The sequence below is a fragment of the Procambarus clarkii genome, chromosome 5, assembly GCF_040958095.1.
Source record: "Procambarus clarkii isolate CNS0578487 chromosome 5, FALCON_Pclarkii_2.0, whole genome shotgun sequence".
Taxonomy (NCBI): Eukaryota; Metazoa; Arthropoda; class Malacostraca; order Decapoda; family Cambaridae; genus Procambarus; species Procambarus clarkii.
Window position 1 is genome coordinate 35,133,865 of NC_091154.1, and position 13,416 is coordinate 35,147,280.

General features: G+C 42.2%; 1 protein-coding gene across 2 annotated transcripts in view; it reads right to left on the reverse strand.

Moving 5' to 3' along the window:
- yem (yemanuclein) overlaps window positions 1-13,416 on the reverse strand; it is a 75,179-nt gene that overhangs the window by 11,661 nt on the left and 50,102 nt on the right. For both annotated transcript variants that reach the window (XM_069301081.1, XM_069301083.1), the window contains exons 14-16: window positions 6,882-9,835; window positions 6,014-6,160; window positions 66-273 (exon numbers count right to left, since the gene is read on the reverse strand). In XM_069301081.1, the coding sequence (XP_069157182.1) occupies window positions 66-273; window positions 6,014-6,160; window positions 6,882-9,835 (3,309 nt within the window). The remainder of the gene's footprint in view (window positions 1-65; window positions 274-6,013; window positions 6,161-6,881; window positions 9,836-13,416) is intronic.

The following is a 13,416-nucleotide window of genomic DNA, read 5'->3' on the forward strand; positions in this document are numbered from 1 at the left end:
GGATTTCAGAAATGAAATTGTATATGAATAAATTGTAAACTTAAAAATATATATACTGTATTAACCTTGATTTAGCTTGGCTAGAAGTATGCTTAGAAGATGGACTCGAGAAAGAATGAGATGAAGTAGAATGCTTGGACTGGGTTGTTGAATAATTTAATGAACTTGACTTGCTTGGAGTTGTTGCCATGCCAGTTGACGTACTGTGTGATGACACACTGCTTGTAGTATTAATAGGAGCATTGTTACTGCTCCCACTACCCTTCTTTGTACCTGATGGAGAAAGTAGGTATGACTGATAATGTTTTGGATGTATTGCATCAATATCTAATGTCTTAAAAGTCATTTAGCACTTAGGCAAACTAGTATAGCCAACTCTTGATTTTATGCAGTTTATATCTGTGGTAAAAATTCAGAAAAATTAAAACTGAGAGGAGTACTGATACCAATATTTTGACAGACACCAATACAATAACATGATCGATGCTTTATTATTTCTATTAGATGTTACAAGTTATTAAGTCATAATGATACATCACATATCAGGGATTGTAATGGTAAATTAACAACATTCAATAATTATAATTATTACACAACTTTCCCATAAAGCCCACTAAATGAAAGTATTAAATGTATTTGCAAGCAGTGATTACTGATCAATAACTCTAAATAAAAAATGTAGCTACTTTGCATAGTTACCCAGTGTTGGAGTAGTTTGAGTCAAGCTGCCTTACATTTTTACCAAGTTGAATTTGAAACTTTTAAACAGAACCACGAGTGTGCTTTAGAAAAATTAGATACAGTGGTACCCCGCATAACGATCGCCCCAAAAGGCGAACATTTTGGGTAACGAACGGCCCGACCGGCGACAAATCGTCCCGTATGGCAATCGCTCGTTTGAGTAACGTCAACACCACAAGGTGGGGTTGCGCTGCTTCTTGCACATAAATTATGTTGTTCTTGTTTAAAGATGCTAATGATGCTAGGATATAAAGCGGTGACTGCTGAGCTGTTGCAAAGCATTGACGTTTTTGTAGAAAAAAGAAATTAAATTTCTGAAATACAACAAATGTCAAAAAGGTTCGTTCGGTGTTCGGCAGGTAGACTGCTCCATTATAACAATCTTTCTTTGTTTCAAATGTGTTCTATTTGTTTTGTATTTGTCATTTACGTCTCGATAATGGAGCAGCCTACCTTACATACACTGAACAAACCTTTATGACATTTTCATTTCTTCAAATGTGTTCAATATTCATTTTTCATTTGTCTTATAGCAAAAGGTTCGTTTGGTGGTCGGCGTGTAGGCTGCTCCATGTTTCTTACATAAAAAAAACGTAAATAATAAAAAAATGAAGAATTTTGAAAACCAGAACAAATGTCAAAAAGGTTCGTTCGGTGGTCTACAGGTAGGCTGCTCCATGTTTCTTAATAATAATAATAATAATAAAAAAAAAAAACGAAAAATAAAAAAAAGTTGAAACAATTTGAAAAAAGGACAAATGCCATAAAGGTTCGATCAGTGTTTGTCGGGTAGGCTGCTCCATTATTGAGATGTAAATGACAAATACAATACAAATGGAACACATTTGAAACAAAGAAAAGATTGGCATAATGGAGCAGCCTACCCGACAAACACTGAACGAACCTTTTGCTATAACAAATATGAAAGACTAGGGCTGCTGGCTGGGTTAGTACTGCGTGAGCAACCATTTGTGGCACACGTGCCTCTGGCTCCCAAACACCTGTCCAACACGGTGTTGAAAGATTGCGCTCAGTTGGTGAAATTCAGACCTTATTGTTCGAAGAACATAAGTGTCATAATATTGGTGAAGCTAGGCGCAATAAGGACTTAACACAATGGTCGGATGCAAGTGATGCAGCACCTCTTCCTGACTGATGGACTCTCTTTGAGGCTAGCTGAATCTCTTCCTGTGTGGGACCTTACAAAGTTATCCTTTCAAGACTACCTTACAATTTGAGCTTTTCCTATAATCGTTTCAATACTACCTTATGCTTTACAAGCTTTGCTACATACCACCTACAAGTACTAAAGCCAAGGGTGCACGTGAATGCGTTATTTGCAAGCACACAGAACGATGAAATAGGAAGCGAAAATCTATCTGTAGCTGATGCAACGAGAGCAAAGTCATGCTGTGTACCATGGACTACTTCGTTGACTATTACGCACCTCCAAAATACTGAGTGTGTAATACAGTGTGTTACTGTGTAAATAGTATGTGAAACTGTACATATTGTAATTTTAGTGAATTTTTACCACGTAATATTGTGACTAAACATTTATTGTGGACACATTACTGACACATGTATCACAGTTCCATGGAACATTATGAACATTCTACTGTATACATATTGTAAAGGTCACAAATATGCATCATATACGATAAAAGAAACAAATAAAACCGCACTGGAAATACATAGAACAAATATTTGAAAAGATATTTGTGGCAACACGGGGTGCTTGAATGGCCTGCGTGACCATGTCTGGGCGTTTCACACACAGGCGGCCAGCCCCCTGATAACATCACAGCGCATCTTGTCCACGTCCTCACAGCCAAAGTAAGTGGAATTTGGTACATAGACATGTTCAGGGAAGGGAATTTATCATTTTACAAAGAAAAATTATTTTTGGGGAACACTTAATGTCATGCACACTGGGGGAATTTCACAATAAACACAGCGCATCACAGTGGTTAAATGGGGACATTCATTTTGTACGACGTCCGTTTCACATGACGAACACGGTGCCGGAACAGATTAAATTCGTTATTCGAGGTACCACTGTATCTCCCTGCAGAGTACAAAAAAAGTTACAACACATGTAAGACATCCTAATTCAAATTTAGATTCAGAATTTAAGCCAAAACAGCCGAAGCTCAACCCTGACAAGCACTATTAAGCGAGTGTCAAGCAGAAGTGGGTAAGGTAGGAGTTGATGTGAAAGGGGGTGGGCGAGGCAAATATGGGCAGGAAAAGGAATGGGTGAGGCAAATATACGGTAGGAAAAGGAATGGGGTGGGGCAAATATGGGTAGGAAAAGTAATGGATGGGAATAGAAAGAGAGGTCAACTGGGTAGGATAGGAGAGAGAGTACTCCTCTAATTGTGCATGTTAGGGTAGAGCTTCAGCCTTTTGGTTCTGCCCCTCAACCTTCAACCAACTGGTGTACAAGTTCCAAGCCTAGTAGGCTCTGTCATATCTATATTTGAAGCTGTGTATGCAGTCTGCCTACTTTACTTTCGCTTTAAAATGCATTCCATTTGATCACTACTCTGCCACTCCAAAAATCTACTTCTGTAGATCATTTGTGAATTTAGTTTCATGTATACTCTAGATCATGTACTACCCATTCTGTAGAATCTGTCCATGTCTGCCCAGTCAATTTCCCTGAAAACTTAATGTCTTCCAGTGATATGAGTGAGGTATAATTCCTGTAATATTTCATCGTAACTCATCCCTGTCCACTCTGGTACTATTCTAGTGGCATACCTCTGAACTTTCTATAGCTTCATTTTGTGTTTTACAAGATAATGAATCCATGCTGGTGTGAAGAGGAAAGTCTTTCTCAGCTAAAATGTACATCAAAGATGAAAGATAATTTGAACCACATTAATTCAAGTTGAACTATAATCAAATGGAGTATCCCTGGAGAGCTATTCTCATTTAGAGTTAGATATACTGTAGTATAATGACCAGCATACAATGTCAGTTTATGCTACAAGGTTAGGAAAACTATATTAAGTTTGTACATATGGGTGGAGTGAGATCTGTAAAGGAACCAATCAGGGGACAAGCCAATGTAGATGTTACTCTTCTGATTGGTTTATCCACATAGAAGCTCATTTGAAGTTAAGAAGCAATACTCTTCTTGCCCACCTCGGGGTATCCGGGTGGGAAACCAACCTAGCATGCAATGCAGATGCCGCCTGTACCTGAATATCTATCTCATTAGAATGGGTAATGGAGAATAAGCAGAGAGCATGACTCGCAAAACTGTGGGTCAAAGGTGTCGGTGACCCAACAGGCAGAATGACAGGCAAAAATGGTGACTGTCACCCTGAGACAAGGGTACACAGCAACCCTCAAATTCGCACGAGGCGGAACTCAGAAGATGCATTTATTGGTGTAATGAGCCCCAATGGGCATTTCCAGGGCCCGCAGGCTGACTGCCACAGGAAGCCCCAGGCAAGGTACTGCAAAAACTTGCTAGGCCCAAACTAAGAAGGGAAACTGCTAAAGTTGAACCCCTGCGACGTGTACAATCACAGGGGCCTAGGGGGATGCCACCAAAACAAAATCAGTGGACCAATAGCCAAACCAGGCAGAGACCTTCCAGGCAAGGAAAATAAAGAAAATAAAAACCCCGCAAAAGGTCAACGCCCCCAAAAGGAACAGAAACTGGCCGTTGCGTAGCACCTTGTGCCCCTACCAGCTAACAATACCACTTCCCATTAAAGGCCAAACAAAGACCACGAAAGCCCCAGCTAGCCCCCAAGGGCGGGGTAATCGCCGAGCAGCAAAGACCCCCATGGAAGTGGTTCCCAAAAGTTCTATGGAAGAGAACCCTAGAACCCAAGGGTAGTAATTACAGGGGACCTAGGGAAGAAAGCCCTAAGTGTACGAAGCCCCACTACTCTCAAATTTCTCCTGGCCACCGCGCCATACACACAGGGGCCAGACGGCTGAGTGGATAGCGCTTGGATTCATAGTCCTAAGGGCCCGAGTTCATGCCCTGGCAGAAGCGGAAACAAATGGCATTTTTTTCACCCTGATGCCCCTGTTCAACTAGCAGTTAATAAGTACCTGGGAGTTAGACAGCTTCTATGGGCTGCTTCCTGGTGGGGTGCGTGTGTGTGAGAAGAAAAAAATTAGTTGATTGATAGTCGAGAGGTGGGACCAAAGAGCCAGAGCTCAACTCCCGAAAGTACAACTAGGCAAGTAGGCACAGGCACGCACCACTAAGGTTCACAGCTGCCCAGAATCTGAGGCCAGAGTCAACGTCCCCCCGGACCACATCAGCCAACGAACTGGAGTTGTTGAGTAGCCGGTGCGGGGGAGGGGGGCCTCCCCCTCCCATTCCAGTGAAGGGGAGGACTGCGCAGACAAGCAGGGTGGCGGCAGAGTGTGATGTTTGCAATTTTCTTACTGTGTGGGGTCTGTTTTGTTATGCCTACCTTTCAGGGTGCTAATCCTGGTCGATGGCAAACATGAAATGTCCCAAATACATGGGGGTTTCCATAGGCCATTGCTCCATTTGCCTCTCTGAGAGGGCCAGGTTCTGGCTCGCGGTCCTCGGTAGACTGATGCCCCAGACTAATATAACACATACTAGCCTGATGGTTCCAGGGAGCCAGAGGGGCTCCCCACAGAAAAATTGTCCTCTAACAGCATCAAGTACAGATGACCAGTATTATGAAAAATATTATCATATGTCAAAGCATGGACTAATAGACTATAGATCAATTCACATTCTTTTAAAATATTCCACTTATTATAGTAGTCACTTATACAATATGCTATACTATAGATACATTTTTAGATGCTAAAATATTGTTAAAGAATTCATAAAGATAATTTTGCTGCGAATGAAAAGTGTTTTAAGGTACAAGCAGACAGGAAGAAAGACTTTATACATGCTATGAGTACATGAATCATGCCTGAATGATATTTAGTGAACGATTTGGTTAAGCTAGAAAAATACAATAGGGCCTGTTTCCATAATTCCCAGATGTCCCTCATTCATTTACTGTGGCTTTTTCATAAAGAAGGTCATCTACTGATGCAATTGTTAGCAACTAGTAATAACAGTATCTTCCTGTCAACTCACCTGAGTATATACACCTAGTTTAACCACATACATTCTGTGCTGCCATGCTAAAAACATCAATATCACATTCTGACTCAGAAAACAAAACATTTCACCAAATACCTTCACATCCAAAAGTAGTTATCGTCTTGTCCTCATCTTAACAAAACACAAAATATTAATTCTCACCTGATGAGCTGTAGGTCCCAACAGAAGAGGTGGCTAGTGCAGCAGGATTATGATAAACTGAAGTAGATGCCGGTGTCTTTTTGGTAATACTGCTCACACTGAGGCCGTGTATCATCCTCAGGTTAGCCAATGGACCGGCTGATGAAACTATTAAAGGAAGGACGACATAAATAGGTTCACACATCATTTCACTTAAATAGTTTGCAGTCATCATTATATGCAAACAGATGACTTAGAAGTGTTTTTAATTACACTGCCAGAAAATCAAGTTCCAAATCCCTATTAAATACTGGGTTTACATGTACTTACCAGTTTCCAGGGGTAATACCATTACTGTACTGCATTAAGACAGTGATTTCAGAACCTTAGATAATTATTCACACCCCTGTACTATACAGTATTAATATTAAGCACTTTTCATGACATGGAAAGCACAAATTTCTTTTGCCTGCATCCAAAATAAGACTGAACGAGCAACACAGCAACTTACCTTGTACCAGAAGGGAACTAATTTTATAGGTGATCAAAAGAAAAGATCCAAATACTTAAAATGACATTCGCTCAAATTCACTGCAACCACAAAGATAAGTAACAGTTACAATACAAAGTGAAATTTATTTACCTTTGTTAGTAATATCCAGAACCTACAACATGCAAAGCCATGTACTGTATTATATAATATGAACATCTTAAAGCATATAATGCATTTGAAGTCAATAAATTGCTTCCCTGTTCAAACAAGGAATTACATGCAGAATAACTTTTAAGTAGCTTAGGTGTCACACATTTTAATCCATGCATTTATGGTGTATATAAAAATAAACACACTGAAAAACAACAAATACATAAATATCTTAAGTAAACTAACCAATGGGTGCTTCTGTCTGTCTTTGTCTGGAGGATGATACTTCATGACTTGATCCCCATAAGTGAGTCTTGTTTGTACTAGGTGGAGAATTTCTTGAGTTCAAAGGCATTTCACCTTTATTCCATGAAGACACATTAATGTTAACAGAATTAGGCTGAGTTTGTTGTTGATGCTGAGTGTGTGAATACTGTTGCAACTGCTTCTTATGATGACTGGATTCTTGAGATGTTGCTTGCTGTTGTGATGGCGAGGGATACTGAGGACTGCTTTTGTGTAAATTTAGTGGATGCTGTGTCTTAGGTGCCTGCATATTCAAAGGTTGCTGAAGATTTATGGCCTGTGATTTTGGTTGCTGCAAATTTAAAGGCTGCTGTTGTTGCAATGGCTGATGTGGTGAATGTTGCATAGAAAGCTGCTGCTCTGACTGCTTAGAATGATGAGATGAATGTGACTGCTTAGACTGAGATGAGCCATGATGCTGTGACTGTGACTGCTTCGATTGGTGAGATGAGCCATGATGTTGTGACTGTGACTGCTTCGATTGGTGAGATGAGCCATGATGATGTGACTGTGACTGCTTAGGCTGGTGAGATGAGCCATGATGCTGTGATGAAGAATGGGACTGTTTAGATTGATGAGATGAGCCATGATGCTGTGACGAAGAGTGTGATGGTGACTGCTTAGGTTGATTAGATAAGCCATGATGCTGTGATGAAGAATGTGACTGCAATTGTTTTTGTGATGGGGAATTTGGATGCATTTTTTGTTTTATATGTTGCACAGGTGAATTTTGCTTTAAATTATGCCGTGACTGTTGAACTGGTGAATTTTGTTGTACACTTTGTCTCTGTTTTTCCACTGGTGAATGATGTGGTGAAGGTGTTTGTTGTGGTACTGACGAGTGGTGTTCTACAGGATTCTTCTGTTGCTGTGTTGGAGAATTTTTTTCTGTGTGTTTTGGCGGTTGAACTGGTGAACTCTGCTTTGCATGATCGGCTGCAAAAGATTTTTGCATAATTTTTTTGTGGTGCTGTGCTTGGGTGTTATGTTGCTGCTTTACTTGAGAGACTGATGACTGGGTAATATGCTGCCTCTGCTGCTGAGATTGAGATACATTTTGGTGCTTAGATGATGATGTCACTGATGAATGGTCAACACTTTCCAATGTTACTTTCTCTAAATTATCATCAACTGACTTCTTCTTTGAAATCTGTAGAAGTTCATTCATGACAAGATTCATTTCTTCCTCTAAATTGTCCTCTTTCTTTCCGTCTGTTGCTGAATTCACTCTCTGAATAACTGATGTTGCATCTTTTTCTGAAGTGTGATCATTATTTTCTTTATTAGATTGTGATATTGGATTGAGCTTAGATGATGAGACTTTACTTGTCATTGACTTGTCATCATCACTAGATAAGTCTATAATACTGACAGATGAAACTGCTTCAGACTGTGTCTTTTCTAGAGAGCTCCCTTTAGTAGCACTACTGGAAACACTAGCTGTTTTAGATGCACTTTCTGAGCTTGTTGCTATCTTACAAGCTCCTTCATTTATCTTATCCACTGACTTAATACTTAAACCACCACTTAAGGAAACAGTCTTCTCTGCTGCTGTTGCAGTGCCTGCTGCTACTGCTTCTTTTGTTTTTGTTCCTGGTACTACAATTACTGCTTCTTTTGCTTTTGCTGCTGGTACTATTACTGCTTCTTTTGCTTTTGCTCCTGATACTACTATTACTCCTTCTTTTGCTTTTGCTCCTGGCACCACTATTACTGCTTCTCTTGCTAGTGTTCCTGCTGCTACTGTTTCATTTGCCAGTGATCCTGTAACCAATGGTTCTCTTGGTGCTTTTGCTATTGACAGTACTTCTGTAACTGCTGCTTCTCTTGCTGGTGTTGCTCCTACTACTGCTTCTCTTGTTGGTGCTGCTCCTGCTACGGCTTCTTTTGCTGGTGTTGCTCCTACAACTGCTGCTTCTCTTGCTGGTGCTGCTCTTACTACAGCTTCTCTTGCTGGTGTTGCTCCTACTACTACTGCTTCTCTTGCTGGTGCTACCCCTACTACGGCTTCTTTTTCTGGTGTTGCTCCTACTACTGCTGCTTCTCTTGCTGGTGCTGCTCTTACTACGGCTTCTTTTACTATTGTTCCTACTACTGCTGCTTCTCTTGCTGGTGCTGCTCCTACTATGGCTTCTCTTGCTGGTGTTGCTCCTACTGCTGCTGCTTCTCTTGCTGCTCCTACTATGGCTTCTCTTGCTCTTGTTCCTGCTACTGCTGCTTCTCTTGCTGGAGCTGTTTCTACCTCTCTTGCTGGTAGTCCTACTACCGATTCTCTTGCTAGTGCTGCTGTTACTACCGATTCTTTTGCTGGTGCTGCTGTTACTACCGATTCTTTTGCTGGTGCTGCTGCTACTACCAATTCTTTTGCTGGTACTGCCGCTACTACCGATTCTTTTGCTGGTGCTGCTGCTACTACCGATTCTTTTGCTTGTATTCCTTCAATTAATGATTCTCTTAGTGGTGTTTCTGCTACTACAGATTCTCTTGCTAGTGTTCCTGATACTATTGCTTCTCTTACTGATGCTCCTGCTTCTCTTGCTGGTGCTCCTGCTGCTACTACTACTGCTTCTCTTGCTGGTGCTCCTGCTGCTACTGTTTCTTTTGCTGGCACTCCAGCTACCACTGGTTCTCTTGTTGGTATTGTTTCCACTCCAGTTACAACTGCTTTCACTGGAAAATCAGCCTCTTTCTGTTCTCCAGTAGAACTCTTCTTTTTAACTGCTTCTCCCTTTGCTATGCTGGAAACAGCATTGGGTGATTCTTTAGGAACAACTGTGGCACTTAGAGAAGGCTTGGGTGGCTGAGGACTGATGGTGCTTGAAACAGATGAAATGCTGCCACCTCCCAGAGATATTTGCCTCTTCACAGGCACTGGTTTCACAAATGTTTTGTCCCTAAAATAAGAGAGAGATTTAATTAGAGGAAAATTTTTCATTATAAAACAAACTCAAAACTGCTAATGACTAAGTCAAAGAAATGTAGAGGACCACAAAAAGAAAGAGATCTGGAATATTAATTTGACAGATATCTGAAACATTTTAGAATTTAATTTAATGTTAATGTCTATCCACTGACAACAGGAAGGCCAGTGGGCATTCAGATATGTAATCAAGTTATGGCAAACTACTGTCATTCCTGTGCACTAAACCTTGTTGAAACGATGTTGAAAACCATGCCAAAATTACACTTACAAAACAAAGCCTCCAGTGAGTAAGAAAGGTTACACACAATTTATTTACTTGTGGAAGTCAGAAAAATGTCCTAGGTAAACAAATCTAATAAATAATTTATGGAATAACTGGATACACAAATTTAAGTTTAAGGCATTATATGCCCAAGGTTTTAGAGGTATCTTACCAGGTAAATTCATATTACAATATTACCTGAATGTACTTATGGATACATTTACACATGTATTGAATTTGTTTTAGGACCTGCCACTTCACAACTATTAATACCTTTTAATGAACTGATCATATCTTCTTTAAAAGCCAAGGTTTTAGTTGGCCTCTATGGCCTCTATCACTTTACATGTGTATGTGTACGTGTATGTGATACAGATCTCTCAAACATGACAGTCAAACTTGGTGTAATGATTAAGAATAATCAACAGTTTAAGAGGGAATAAAAATAAGATAAATTTGAAGCTTAATCTTTAACCCTTAAAGGGCGCAATACATATATAGCTGGGGTGAGTAACTATTGCGGGATGGTGTCCCACATCTATGTATGGTTGGGAGTACCGCGTAAGACTTAACACTTTTGCGCTCTCGGCGTTCAAAAAAAAAATCATACCCTATGCGCTTTCGGCGGTTCGCGCGCCTACGCGGTAAGACCGAAAAAGTGTACACTCTTTTGACTGTCCTGACAATAATTGAAGGCGCGCGTATTTAAATTTGGTATCACTGTGTTCGCAATAAAATTGTCTATAAGAACATACCTATAAAATGCCGCCAAAGCATAAGGACTATCAACAACAAATAAAAAACTATTCAGATCACTCGCCGAGAGCGCCAAACAGCAACAAAATGTTTCCACTCTCTTAATGGTTGCGAAGCCTACAGTTGTCCTACATCGCTAACTGTGGTATCATTGGAATCCCAATAAAATTCTCTACACGGACATATGCATATAAATATAGATTCAATGTCGTAGCCCACCAAAACAGTGTGGGAAGTGGCCGAAGAGAGAGCCCAGTTGGCTCCCCGGAGCTACCTACCCAATACGAAAACAAGAGTGACTGTACCCGGGAGGCGGAAGACACACACACCCCAACACGAAGCAGAGACAAAACTGCAACTGCCAACCCAAAGCCACATAGGCTCGACAAGGTGCAGCAACATCAACAAAGGAATGCAGAGCCAACTAACGAACAACTTGGGCACAGGGACAGACAGCAGGCTGGCAGGACCGAACCACCCCACGGACGACCCAAGAGAACCACACCCTGGAACAGGGAAGGGAACCCAGAACAACCCAAAGCGTGACCTTGGTCACAGCAGCCGTGGCACGCCAACCACGGCAAGGTGCTGCAACCGAACACAACACACGATGCATCCTCGGCCAGACCAACCAAGCATCAAACAACCCAAGGACCTCTCTGGAAAGCAGCCGAGCCAGTCTTCGTCAGAAAAGAAGGAGACGGCTGCAAGCCCACAAACCATCAGAAGAACCAAAAGAGCTGAAACTCAGGTGCACGGAGAAGGGCACGAAGCACTCCGACCCGACCCCCAGAGGCCAACGCCAACAAGAAAGAGTCACAGAAAAGAACTCGGAACTGAAGAGGCCACAACAAACCGAGAAGAGAAAAAGAGCACGCAATCCAAGAACCAGGACGGCGCAAGAGCAGGCTGGAGGTGAACTACACCAGAGATGGCTCGTGAAGCATTACAAGGGCAACTCCAAAACCGAAGCCACCAGGAGCGGCTCCGCCAGCGCTGCACAAGACAAGGCGACAATATGTGGCAAGATGACTGCCCCGAACCTCCACAAGAGAAGGACAAGACCACGCCAACTAAACGCAGCAAACCTAAGAAGGGACAGAATGAAAAAAGAAGGACTGCCAAAAAAATCCACACCGCCGTCAAGAAGAAGCACGCAGGTGGGACACCATTAAAGAAGCTACCTGACCACCAACAGATGGTAAGACTCGAGGCAGAACCAAACTAGCCCCGCCATGGACCGATTGAGCCTAGGAAGATCTCGGGTGCGATCACCGAGCAAACAGAGACGGAAACCCAAGCCGGCAAGGAAGGAGATGGAATGTCTGCCGTACAGAAAACTTCCCAGCACCGGAGAGCTCGCCAGGAGATCGAAAACTCCATGGTTCCGATCGCAACACAACACAAGCATTCCATGTCTGCCAGCAATCATTGTTTGGCACCCAGAAAGGTAGGCATAGCAAAACAAACCCCACATGGTAAAAACTGCTACCTAAAATCGAACAGGGAGGCAGAACCCCCCAAACTAAAATAAGCAAACATCACTAATGCCATCGCACTAATCATCCATGCGAAGTAGCCCCCCACTCAGGAGGAGGGTCCAGGACCCCTTGCTCTGGTCTCTACAGCATTCAGTTTTGAGGCTGGGCATCAAAAGGAATGCAAAAAACTGCCGACTGGAGGGAGGAAGGGCACCAGGAAGCCTGAAAAAGCCAAGAAAGAGAGAACAAGACAACCCTATCCGAAATAGAAGACAACCTACTAAGAGAGAAAATGGCAGTGCATGCGCCAGGGGGGAGGGGTGAAGAGATACAGGTAACCCCACCTCAACCAGTCCTGCCGAAAGGCATCTACCACAACGGCCTCGCAGTTGGGGAAGGGCGCCATATACACAGGAAGATGTACATCCGGCAGCCAACTGAAGGAGTCTGCATCAACAGTACATTCCAGGGACAGGGAAATGAACCGAGACAGGCCATCTCGGTTCCTGGGATCAGGCACGAGCAAACATCGCAAGCCTTCCCCTCACCGCCCTGTCAACAGGGCGACCTGCGGAAGGGCCAACGCCCTTTCTGGTTTAAGGTAAAACCTGCCACACATCCATAGCAGGTCATTTACATGTGCCTGTTCATTTAGACTACTTCCTGGTATTCTTTCTGATATTACTGTATTAGCCAGGTGCTTCCATTTCAGGTGCCATAGGTTGAAGTTCCCAAGCAAGATGATGTTCGGGCTGGATTTGTGAGGTTTTCCAAGCAGTGTTCTATTTTCATTAGTTGGTCTTTAAACTGCTGAGGGTTTGCCTCCGGTGACTTATATACAAGGACAATAACTACATTTAGGATCTCTATTTTGATTATCAGCACTTCCACCATATCATTTGTGGTGTTTAGCAGCTCAGTACAGATGAGTGTGTCTTTGATGTAGAGGCTGACCCCACCCTGTAGCTGGTGTTTCCTGTCACATCTGAAAAGATTGTACTCTGAGATCCATATTTCACCATCATGGTAGTCCTTTGTGTGAGTTTCCGTTAG